Source organism: Marmota flaviventris, chromosome 5 (assembly GCF_047511675.1).
Source record: "Marmota flaviventris isolate mMarFla1 chromosome 5, mMarFla1.hap1, whole genome shotgun sequence".
Taxonomy (NCBI): Eukaryota; Metazoa; Chordata; class Mammalia; order Rodentia; family Sciuridae; genus Marmota; species Marmota flaviventris.
The window spans coordinates 159,496,632-159,508,945 of NC_092502.1; the positions used below are offsets into that span (position 1 = coordinate 159,496,632).

The 12,314-nt window shown below is 41.4% G+C and overlaps 1 protein-coding gene across 1 annotated transcript in view; it reads right to left on the bottom strand.

Annotated features, from left to right (window-relative positions):
* Positions 1 to 12,314, bottom strand: part of Mtrr (5-methyltetrahydrofolate-homocysteine methyltransferase reductase) — a 34,647-nt gene that overhangs the window by 11,314 nt on the left and 11,019 nt on the right. The window contains exons 5-8 of the mRNA XM_071612705.1: positions 10,671 to 11,049; positions 5,373 to 5,495; positions 4,369 to 4,522; positions 2,581 to 2,669 (exon numbers count right to left, since the gene is read on the bottom strand). Coding sequence (XP_071468806.1) covers positions 2,581 to 2,669; positions 4,369 to 4,522; positions 5,373 to 5,495; positions 10,671 to 11,049 — 745 coding nt within the window. The remainder of the gene's footprint in view (positions 1 to 2,580; positions 2,670 to 4,368; positions 4,523 to 5,372; positions 5,496 to 10,670; positions 11,050 to 12,314) is intronic.

Here is a 12,314-nt window from a genome sequence, read left to right on the forward strand (position 1 = left end):
GATTGTATACCTTCTTCTAATAAGTGTCTATTAAGTTCCTTGGCCTATTTATTGATTGGGCTATTTGTTTTTTTGATGTTAAGATTTTTGAATTCTTTATATATTCTAGAGATTAGTGCTCTATCTGACGTGAGTGTGGTAAGAATTTATTCCCAATTAGTAGGCTCTCTATTTACTTTACTGATTGTTACTTTTGCTGAGAAGCAGCTTTTTAGTTTGAATCTATCCCATTTATTGCACTATAGGAGTCTTATTAAGGAAGCTAGGGCCTAATCCAACATTATGGAGATTTGGGCCTACTTTTTCCTCTATTAGGTGCAGAGTCTGTGGTTTAATTCTTAGGTCCTTGATCCACTTTGAGTTGAGTTTAGTGGACAGTGAGAGACAGGGGTTTAATTTCATTTTGTTGCATATGGATTTCCAGTTTTCCCAGCACCATTTGTTGAAGAGGCTATCTTTTCTTCAATATATGTTTTTGGCATCTTTGTCTAATATAAGATAACTATAATTATGTGGGTTTGTCTCTGTGTTCTCTATCTGTACTACTGTTCTACAAGGCTATTGTGGTGCCAACACCATGCTGTTTTGTTACTATTGCTCTGTAGTATAGTTTAAGCTCTGGTATAGTGATGCCACCTACTTCACTCTTCCTGCACAGGATTGCTTTGGCTATTATGGGTCTCTTATTTTTCCAGATGAATTTCATGACTGCTTTTTCTATTTCTGTGAGGAATGTCACTGAAATTTTGATTTGAATTGCATTAAATCTGTATAGTGCTTTTGATAGTATGACCATTTTGACAATATTAATTCTACCTATCCAAGAACAAGGAGATCTTTCCATCTTTTAAGGTCTTTAATTTCTTTCTTTAGCATTCTATAATTTTCATTGTAGAGGTCTTTCACCTCTTTCATTGATTCCCAAGAATTTTTTTTTTTTTTTTTGAGGCTATTGTAAATGGGGTAGTTTTCCTTGTTTCTTACAGAGGATTTGTCACCAATATATAGAAATGCTTTTGAATTATGGGTGTTGCGTTTATATGCTACTTTGCTAAATTCATTTATTAGTTCTAGAAGTTTTCTGGTGGAATTTTCTGGGTCTTCTAAGTATAAAATCATATCGTTGGCCAATAGTGCTAATTTGAGTTCTTCTTTTCCTATCCATATCCCTTTAATTACTTTCATCTATTTCTCTGGCTAGTGTTTCAAGAACTACGTTAAACAGAAGTGGTGAAAGAGGGCCTTCTTCTTGTCTTGTTCCAGTTTTTAGAGGGAATGCTTTCAATTTTTCTCCATTTAGAATGATGTTGGTCTGGGGCTTAGCATAGATAGCTTTTACATGTTAAGATATGTTCATGTTATCCCTAGTTTTTCTAGTGTTTTGAACATGAAGGGATGCTGTATTTTGTTGAATGCTTTTTCTGCATCTACTGAGATGATCATATGATTCTTAACTTTTAAGTCTACCGATGTGATGAATTACATTTATTGATTTCCATATGTTGAACCAACCTTGCATCCTTGGAATGAACCCCACTTGATCATGGTGCACTATCTTTCTGATATGTTTTCCTGGACTATTTCTACATGCGTAATTTTTACAATGAGCATATTATTTTTGTGATAATGAAAAAATATATCCATATATGTACTTTGCAAAAATTTTTAAAATGATGCTAGTAACCAAAACTTAATTTACCGAACTTAATCAAGAATTTTTTAATCAAAGAGAATTCATTCTAAATTTACTCAAATTATATCTAGGACTCAGTCTCTCTAAAGTGATCTGCTTCCTAAAGACTAGAAATGCAATAAACACATTAACGAAACAGAATAAAAACCACACTGGGGAGAGAGTACCCTATTAATAGCACTCTTTATACTCAGTAAAGTCCAAGCCAATACACAGCCCAGAAAACTTATCCATTAATAACACTTGAGTGGGGAATGGCAGAGCACACCTGTATTTACAGAAAATTGGAATGCTGAGGCAAGAGGATTGCAAGCTTGGGGTCAGCCCCAGCCCTCTGTGTTCAATCCCCAGTGTGCCCCGACCAAAAAAGGAAGAAAAAAAAAAAATTAGGAGTATTTTCTTAATATAACTCCTGGTAAAATGCTGACCCCTAGTGGATAGTTCTAGCTCTGAATTCATTTAAGGCCAATGAAACCTCCTGCAAGCCTTCCATCTTCCCTGAAGAACTCAGCAATGAGTGATTAAGTGGTGTCAGCCAAAAGAAAGCAACTCAGGTGGTGGCAAGCAGGCTTCTCATAAGCTTCCTGGCATCAAGAGGGAAGAAGGAGCACTGCGCAGCTGGACAGCACCAGGCCTATCACTGATCAATGTAATACATGAAAGTGAAAACACAGGGAGAAAGAGACCTGCTTTATTAATCTCTTCATGATCCTCCTACACGTAACATGAAGTTATTTGCCTGTGACAATAGGAAGATTCCACATCTCCCTAGGAACTAATTTAAAGGCACGCTGTGTAGCCATGTTTTCAAGCCTTCAAAGGGTAGACAGAGGTCTATTTAGTAAGTTCTAAGCACATTTAAAACAGTTTCACAGATAGAGAAATACCTTTTTAGGAACAGCACGTATTTCAAGACACCAGGTAAGGAGGAACTGGAGAGAGCACCTCTCAGGAACATGTTGAGGCAAAGCAGCTCCTTTTCAAGTGAAGACAATTAGTGAAGGAGAAAACAGGAGAATGAATCCAAAACACATTTTGGGAAGATGTCTTGCATTCCTCAAAATAAACCACTTGCAACACTTGACATCATGATGCTATCAAAGTGCAAATGATTTATGAATGTTTAATTAATCACAAATTTGCCCAATATAGAACACCATTTGACGCAGCTATTCCTTTCTCCTCATTGTATACCCAAAGGACTTAAAAACAGCGAACTACAGGGACACAGCCACATCAATGTTCATAGCAGCACAATTCACAATAGGTAAACTGTGGAACCAACCTAGATGCCCTTCAGTAGATTAATGGATTAAAAAAATGTGGAATATTACTCAGCAGTAAAAGAGAATAAAATCATGACATTTGCAGGTAAATGGATGGAGTTAGAGAAGATAATGCTAAGTGAAGTTAGCCAATCCCACAAAACCAAATGCCAAATGTTTTCTTTGATAAAAGGAAGCTGATTCACAGTGGGATAGAGAGTGGGAGCATGGGACAAATAGAGGAACTCTAGACAGGGAAGAGGGGTTAGAGGGTAAGGGAGGGGGCATGGGGTTATTAATGACGGTAGATTGTGATGATCCTTATTATCCAATGTACAGGTATGAAGAGACAAATTGGTGTGAATATACTATGTATATAACCAGAGATATGAAAAATTGTGCTCTATATATTTAATAAGAATTGTATTGCATTCCGCTATCATATATAAATAAATAAAAATTTAAAAAATTGCCCAATATGGCAGAAAAACCTCACCTTAAAAAATATTATGAATTCAAGATGAAATAAAAAAAAAGGAAATTTTAAAAAATGAATTAACTTCTTTGAACTATGGGGAAAACAATTTATTTATTTATTTATTTTAATTTTTAAATTTGTTTTAGGTATACATGATAGCAGAAAGCATTTATGTACTTTGACATACATAGATGGAATATAATTTCCCATTTTTCTGAGTGTACATGTTGCAGAATCATACTGGTCATGTAGTCACTTATACACATACAGTAATAATGTCTGCTTCATTCTAGTGTCTTTCCTATCCCCACATCCCCTCCCCTTCCCTTCCATCACTTCCCTCTACCTAATCTAAGGTAATGCTCTTCTTCCCTAGTGTCCCCCGCCTTCTTGTGAATTAGCATCTGCATATTAGAGAAAACATTCAGCCTTTGGTTTTATGGGGATTGGCTTATTTTGCTTAGCATGATATTCTCTAACTCCAACCATTTACTGGCAAATGCCATAATTTTACTCTTCTTTAAAGCTGAGCAATATTCCATTGAGTATATATACCACATTTTCTTTATCCATTCATCTGTTGAGGGACTCCTAGGTTGGTTCCATAAGTCTACTGTGAATTGAGTTGCTATAAACTTGATGTGGCTGCATCACTATAGTATGCTTGGAGAAGTAAACATAATAAAGAATTTTCTAAACAGGTTCTAGGCCACTACTTCTCAAAGACTTCAGTCACCTTCCCCTTTCACACCCACAAGTGTCCAATAAGTGTAAAATCCATTACCGTCTCCGGGTGGCAACATAGTGCTGTGCCCCCAATGGTGACAGAGTCCCAGTATCTGAGCAGCCATCGCACAGGACGCTGGCACTCTGGGGACACAGCGGCAGCCCACTGACCAGTGACTCCCCAGCAAGCCTGGCCCAGGCCGCACCTTTCTTCCTGGTGTCTGCTCTGATTTTCAGAAGGACACAGTGCTCTCGTTTATCAGTGAGCTGCAGTCTGTGGAGGAGGTTTTGAACCTCCGAATCACTGTTTGGACAGATCACACTGAAGGCATCTCCAGGCTGATAGGAAAACTCTGTTTTCTAGAGAAGAAACAAAATGAATGAATTCTACATAAATTTAAAGAATTTAGGTGCGAGATAAAAAAAAAAAAAAAAAAATTTCATTACATTACTCTCTTAATAAAGAAACCCAGAAAGGAATTCTTCTGCAAAAAAGAAATTAACAAATGGACTCACTTGATGAAGCAACCATACTTTTGTTAGTAGCTACTTTAAAAAAGAAATTCAGTAGAAATTAGCAGGTACTTTGCTTCCTTAGGCCAGAGCTCACTCTGTCCCATCTGTTGACCAGCGTGAGGATCTCCCTGTCACCGAGGAAGGTGATCAGCTCTAGATTATCCAGAGTTCCCCACCCCCCATTACTACATGTTTATGGAATATAAGTCAGACGTTCCCTACTTTTGAAATAATAAGGTTCCCTAGTGCTACACAATCTGTGTAAAAATTCCTATAATAAAAACTCATAGGGGCATGCCCAGTATGACCAGAAGTAGCTAAGGAAGTCCACCGCCCTGGTTTTCCATTTCCTTCTCTCACTCTGCTCCTTCCCCGGGGGGAGAAAGGGGCAGGAGAGGATAACTTTGCATTCCTTGTCTCAGAGGGAAACAGACCACTCAGCAACTGGCTACCTGCCTCTTTATGTAATATCAGAATATAAAATAAAAGGTCTCAAGGTAACAGTACAAATATGTATTATTAACACGTTCAAAGAAATGTGCAGCTATTCAACACCATGCAAACAGAAGCACAGTTTTGATGCCCGTCATAACACGTCCTTCCAGAGATTCCTAGTGTTAGAAACCAAGAATCACCTGGTTCCCTGCACATTCTGACAATGTAACTGTGTGAAGAAGGAAGTTCTGTGACTTACCGAAATGTCCAACTCTAGCAGCAGGGTGGTTTTTATGGCATCATTTGTAGTGAGCTGGATTGCCTTTGAAATTGGAACTTGAAAAACTGGATCTGCTGAAGTCACAGATGCTGGGCTTTCCTCCTTGAGAACAACGGTGATAAATGCAGCTAAATGTGATTCTCAAATACACCCCTCCTTCACCCAGTGACCTTGCGAGATCCATATAATCTTGCGAAGCTTCCTGGCTAATCAGTATTTGTTTCTAAGGTAAACAGACATATAGACCTAACTTTTCACAAGATCAGCTCACATGTACTTAACACAATTAGACTTTAGAATTTCTGAAATACAAATAGAAAATACTAATACTAGTAATTTCACATAAAGGTCTCACAGTCTTCCTCATACGTTATACAAAGGAAAATAGTACACATGCAAAAACCTCAAAAAGGAGGTCCTAAAGTAAAGGACCCATGTTTAAGGGTGGACATGCCCGGGAAGATGGTCAAAGTAATGCCCTCTTGTTGGGCAATGCTGGTCAGGTGGCTGCTAAGGACTTGAATTGTGAACGGTGTGACTTAGGAATTGAATTCTTCATCTTAATTACTGTTCATTGATTTAAATTTTAGCATATACACACATCTAGTAGTTGATTTGTCTTAAGAAAATGCAAAGAAACCCAATTCTTTGTCCTACCCCCATTCCTTTTCTAACATGATTATCTCTATGTTTAAAAATAGAAAACAACATTTAAACAAGTGCTGACCAAGTGATTTTGGATACCTGGCTCTAGAGGAGTGCTGGGAGCACCCTGCTTCGCCCCTTAGAGAGCAAGTGCCCCGCTGCAGCACCCAGCCGCACCTCCTTCCAGAAGCAGACACACCAATACTGATCACCTTCGCCTTAACTCAGGACAAGGCTCAGCGCCAGACAGCTACAGAAAACCCAATGGGACTGGCTCAGGCCTTCGCTGAGACTGTATTCAGCTCATATCTGTCACTGTCCCCAAAGCCTGGTTTCATTCCTAAGGTCCCCAAGGTGACAATCCCAAGAGACTGCCTAAAACAACTCTGTAGTTTGATTCCTGGGAATCCTGCCCATTCCATGAATAGCTGGTGCTAGAGTAATCTGAAACAATGCTAAATGGGAATCCAGAGCTTATCACCTGCCTCAGTGACAGGGAGATCCTCACGCTGGTCAACAGATGGGACAGAGCGAGCCCCGGCCTAAGGTAGCAACATGCCTGCTAAGCGGACAGAGTACAAGTGGAAGCAAATGCATTAGCCAGGAGGTGAAAAGGGCAGAAGCAGAGAGGGAAGGAGCGCTGACAAGAGCCCCAGGACAAGTGGCTCCACTTGGTGCTCACTCGGGAAAATGCAAACGGCTGATGTAATTAACTGCTGTTAAAAACTAGGTGTGAAGGCCACAGAACATCCTCAGTAGCTTCCAAAGAGGCCTGCACCTCCTGCAGCCCATGACCCTGGAGGAAGAGAAGAGTAAGGACAGACTGAACTGAGAGCATGGATCCCTGACATCTGGAAGACACTCTTGGATCCCAATCCCCTTGACGCAGCCAGAGCTTTGCACCAAGGGAAAGGATTCCCTTCCTCACAGGATGATGCAGGAGCCTCTGCCCACAGACATGCTGTGCCCCATCCCTGCACCCCACCTCCTACCCTGGGTGTTGCAGTAACTAGAGTAATACACCTGGCTGATGAGGTGCTGGGCCCGCTAAGGCAGGCCAGGGACTATCCCCCAAAGAAAGCCCAGCACAGGGCAACAGCACCAAGCGGGCACACGGATGGAGTTTGAAGACCTGGAACATAAACACAGGTATTGGAATTTTAACTGGGAGCACTCTCCCAGCACACAGGTTTCAACGCCCCCGCAGGAGCCCCTAGAGATGATGTGACTGTACTCACAGCACAGCTCCTAGAAGGAAAAGGTCAGAGCTACACAGAGCATGGCAAAAAGACCCAGAGGGCCACACCAGCATCTGAAGGAAGGAGTAGAAGGCTGGGAGGGGGCCTGTCAGAGTGGACGGTAATGCAGAGCCCACCACCCATGGGAGATGGCCCGTGGGAGCACTGAAAGATACAATACTGCCAAGGCCATCAGGGCTGTTCTGCTGACCAGAACACCACCATCACCACCAAGTTCAGAGCTGGCCTCTGCAGGGGCTGGTGTCAACAACAACAGGAGAGGCAGCACCGCAAAGAACAGAGGGCAGGTGGGGGCAACGAGCAAGCACAGACAGGTGGGCACACTGCCACAGCAAGTGGAAAGGAGGGAGAGGCGGCCAGGGCACCTGCCCCGACGAACCAGAGTTGATTAATGAGAAAGTGGCATCCTGAGGGTCAACACAAACGAGCAGCCAACAAGCACACCAGACCAGTCTTGACAATAAAAATAAATCAAGGAGACACGACCAGCAAGCTGTGAGCAACCCCTCCAAAAAGGCATAGAATCCCAGCCCAGTACCCAGCCCTGGACTCCAATGACCACAGGAAGGTGAGTCTGTAGGGAGAGACCAGACATAACAACTGTACTTGGACACAACTCCCAGGCCTTCTCCCAGAGGAAAACGTACACTGGGCCAAGGGAAATGCCCAAACATTTCAGGGTCCGCTACAAGAAGGTCCAAACTGATAACTGTCACCTAGGGACCCAAGGTGTCCTCACAGCCCCCTGTGGGGTCCAGGTAGTTAATGGAGCCCTGGCCAGGTCCAGCTCAGAGTCCCCTGGGTCCTGCCCCTCCAGTGGTCATGCAGCAACTAGCACAGTACCACGGTGGGTGCTGGGCCTGTGGCGGATGCCAAGAAGCAGCCTTTGAATCTGACACCATCTCCCACTTCACCAAGACAGAAAGTGAAAAACTGCAGTATCCCAGGAGGAAAAGCAAGGTCAACGCTACCCTTGCAAACCAAAGTATGCAGGTGACAGTCTCATCTTAACTCCAGTGCAACTGCCGCTCTGGTTTTCATAATAACCAGACGGACCTTGGTGACTGTTAATAGGGGAAACCCGAACAGCAGGCCCGCTGCAGCCTCCGGGCAGTTTTGACAGAGCAAACTCACACAGCCTCAGGCCTACATGCTGGACGATGGCTTAGCCAACATGGTTCTCCCATGGCCTTCTGTAAGGGAGCCAGACCCAGCACCCTCTCCCTTGGAACAGATGATACAGTCACAACTGTGACTCATGGCAATGACAACGATCAAGGCAAGGCACTACAATGGGTCACCTTCCCATGGCGTGTGCTAGGCAGACTGTGTAAGCAAGGAGTGGCTAGTGTGTCAGAGACTTCAGTAAGAGCAGCGCCCTATGTATACCTAAGGATGCGAAAGGACACTATAGTTTTTAGGGAGCCTAGAGCCTGCAAATCAAGAGAAGTCCCTGAGTAAAGGCCACACTGGTGTTCATTTTACCTCACTTCTCCTAGAAGCAGCAGAACAGAATAGCTACAAGTCTCCTCAGGAACTGGGGCAGAACACTGCATACTGGGAAGGGCTGCTGTCTTGCGAACGCCAGCTGAGTGGCCCAGAGCGGGACAGGGCTCTCTAGCAGTCAAGGGAACGTGCCCACAGGAGGTTCTGCTCCATACCACCTGACCCAGGAGAGCCTCTAGTACCAGAGGCAATACCTCTACATGGAGTACATGCTTCAGCAGATGTATACCAGTCTCCTTACAGAGTTCAGATGGTTGAACTCCTTTAACTACCTTACCAATTTATAACTCAGGCCTACACAATGACACTTGCCACAGAAGAGACTCAAAAGGCCCTCCTCCCACCGATGCAGGTAGATCAGCGCTACCACCTCTGCCATGTGCGAGCCCCAAGCCTACAGATGGGGCTAAAATAAAAGTACAAACTAGAAATGGTTATAGTTGCATTAAAGGTGTGATTTCTGTTAGAATGTCCACACGGAACTCCAATCAGCCACTCTATAGAAAGAGGGCTTGGCCCCACATTAAAAGAGTTCATGCACTGTAAATTTATTTTAAACACGTTGAAGAAATTTCAGAGTTCCACGTATTGGCTCTAATGCAGAAAAATCAGCTATCAGTCAACTTGAAACTCAAAAATCTTGAGACTTAATATAGACAAAGACATGTCTATAAATAATAGAAAAAAGGGCTGGGATTGTGGCTCAGCAGGAGAGCGCTCATTTAGCATGGGCGGGACCCAGGTTCAATACTCAGCACCACATAAAAATAAAGGCATTGGGTTGTGTCCATCTACACCTAAAAAATAAATATATAAAAAATAATAATAATAGAAAAAATAATGACCCCCAGTTAAAGCATCCCAGAACACCAAAAATTCACACTGGAAAGAGACTACATTGTAAATAAGTCCTTTAAGTTTAGTTACTGAGGTAATTTCTTCACTGCTCATAAAACTTACCTTTGTTTGACTGATAAATTTAAGATGAAAATCCAAAAATCAGTTTTGCAAAATAGACCATCTACTTCTTTAACATAATACAGGTTGAGTATCTCCTAGGAAAAATGCTTGGGACAAAAATATTTTGGATTTTGGAATATTTGCACATACATAATGAGATATCTTTTTCTAAAATAAACAATTTTCCATATATATATATATATATATATATATAATATATATAAATATATTATATATATAAAAAATATTTTATATGTATATAAAAATATATAAAAGCATTTTTCAGTGCTGCGGATGTGACCCAGGGCCTTCCTCATGTTAGGCAAGTGCTCCACCACTGAGTTCCACACAGCTTTTTAAGGAGGTGTGTTGGACATGGAACCCACATCTACACAAAAAGTTCCTTTATGCTTCGTGAATGCCTCAGACACAGCTTGAAGGTAATTTCATGCAATGTCTTCAGGGCACCTGCATTTTGAGTGCAACCCATCACACAAAGTCAGGAGAGGAATTTTCTGATTGTGGCATCACATTAACACTCACAAAGCTTTCGATTTCAGACCATTTTAGATTTTAGGATCAGGACATTTAGTCAGTAATATCAACTCCTGTGTAATACATGGGCAGGCCAACTTCTTCTGGAAGGGCTAGCCAATATCATCTTAGGCTCCGTATGCCAAAGATAAACCACTCAACTCTGCCACTATAGCTCAAAAGCAGCCACAGACAGAGGACAGAAAAAATGGGCATGGCTGTACGCCAACAAAACTTATTTTCAACAGAGAGGCATCTGACAGGGGAGTACTAGTTTGTTGACCTGTGTTAAAAAACAAAAACAAACAAACAAACAAAAAACATGCCCATAGTTGCATAACTATAGCACAAAACATAAAGAAAAGTTGCTCACCTGGCCAAGAGACTCCTGTAGATGCACCTGTAAATACTCTGGGGGTAAAGCAGGAATACTGAGAGAAGCTTGTGAGAGTGGGGGTTTTGAGCGGATGAGTGAGGATTCAAAGTCTTCAATCAAACCATTTGTTTGACCTCTATTCGTTTCATTTTGTTCCAAAACCTCTGAGTGCTGTCTTCCTGAATCATCTAATCTTAGAAGCTCAACTTGTGACCCAATGTGTAATAGTGGTGGCTTCACAGGATCTGAGTTCAAGGAGGCCTTTGATATCCCTGGGAGAGCTCCACTCATCTCCTCTTGTCCTCCACTTGACCTAAAATGCTTCGTGAGGGCAGCCCAGAGTCCGGCAATCCAAGGCTCAACCACAAGTTCTAAACTGGCACATGATGAAAAAGAGAAAAGAAACAAATGCTCAAGTGTCCACTGGAACACAGCAACAGGGTAAGAACAGGATCCACCCACTCAGCAGAATGTCACATGCAACTGTTAGAAAACCAAATATGAGGACTATTAAGAACATAAGAAATATTTAGGAATGATTAAGTTTTAAAAAGCAGAAGACCGTTATGTGTTCATTAGTACTGTAGCCATAAAATGAGCAGGTAAAGAGGTTAGGAAATGAAGTGAGGCAAGAAGATATTTTAGTTATATGACAATAGGAACATAATTTGTCTTAATTTCTGAAAGAGTGGGTTTAAGATCTGATGAAGTAAAAGAACATAGGCAAAATCTGAGGCTATTCTAAGGTCAGATGATCCACTGAATACAGCCTCTTTTTTTGCCTGGCTAATTTACTTATCCTTCTCCGACATATTAAAATACGACCAAGAAATCACTCTGGATTAATGCCAACTATTTGGACTAAATAAAACACTCAAACCTATCAGTTCTAAATAATATTTTGGTAATATCTAGGGAGGCTGACCTCAGAGAAAGAAACAAACCATCCTTTAGGAAATTTGAATTAATCACAAATAAATTCTTAAAGTGTGGCGATTTAGTTATTACTAACAAAGTGTAACTAAACAATAACATTCCCATATACCCTTAGGTTAAATAAAGCAAATGGATAAGGAAGACTGTGTGTGGACATTGAAAATGACCTCTTTATCACATCATCCCAAACAAACACAGGTATCAAATTCTAGTTCACAAATAACCATCCAGAAAAGACATTTCAGAACTTTATCTTCTCAGGACTCAAGTTACAATTTATCATTATTAGATGTTTATTGGCACACAGTTTAAAATTTGGTTATACATTCATTTATCCCCACAAGCCTTTGTGAAAGCAAGTTTATAAAAATATGGGTTCAGCAGTAACACATCATCTTCATAACTCAGAACTGTTAAGGTGACAACATCCATAATTGAGAAAGCCAGCTTCGTTACGATGGCACATTCTAAGAGGCTAAAATGCACTGCTTCATCCGAAAAAAGCTAACACAGTAAATACTACTATTATCTATTTCATAGAGGAAGAAACCTCAGCACAGAAAGTTGAAGAGAGCAAGGTTGCAGTCAGTGGGGGGACCAAGGCTGCGACCCAGGTGCCTGGACTGCAGTCTGCGTTTCAGCTCCTTCAGCATGGCGGTCATTACTAGGCAAGGACGGCTTATGGAAAATATCTTAATTTTAGAA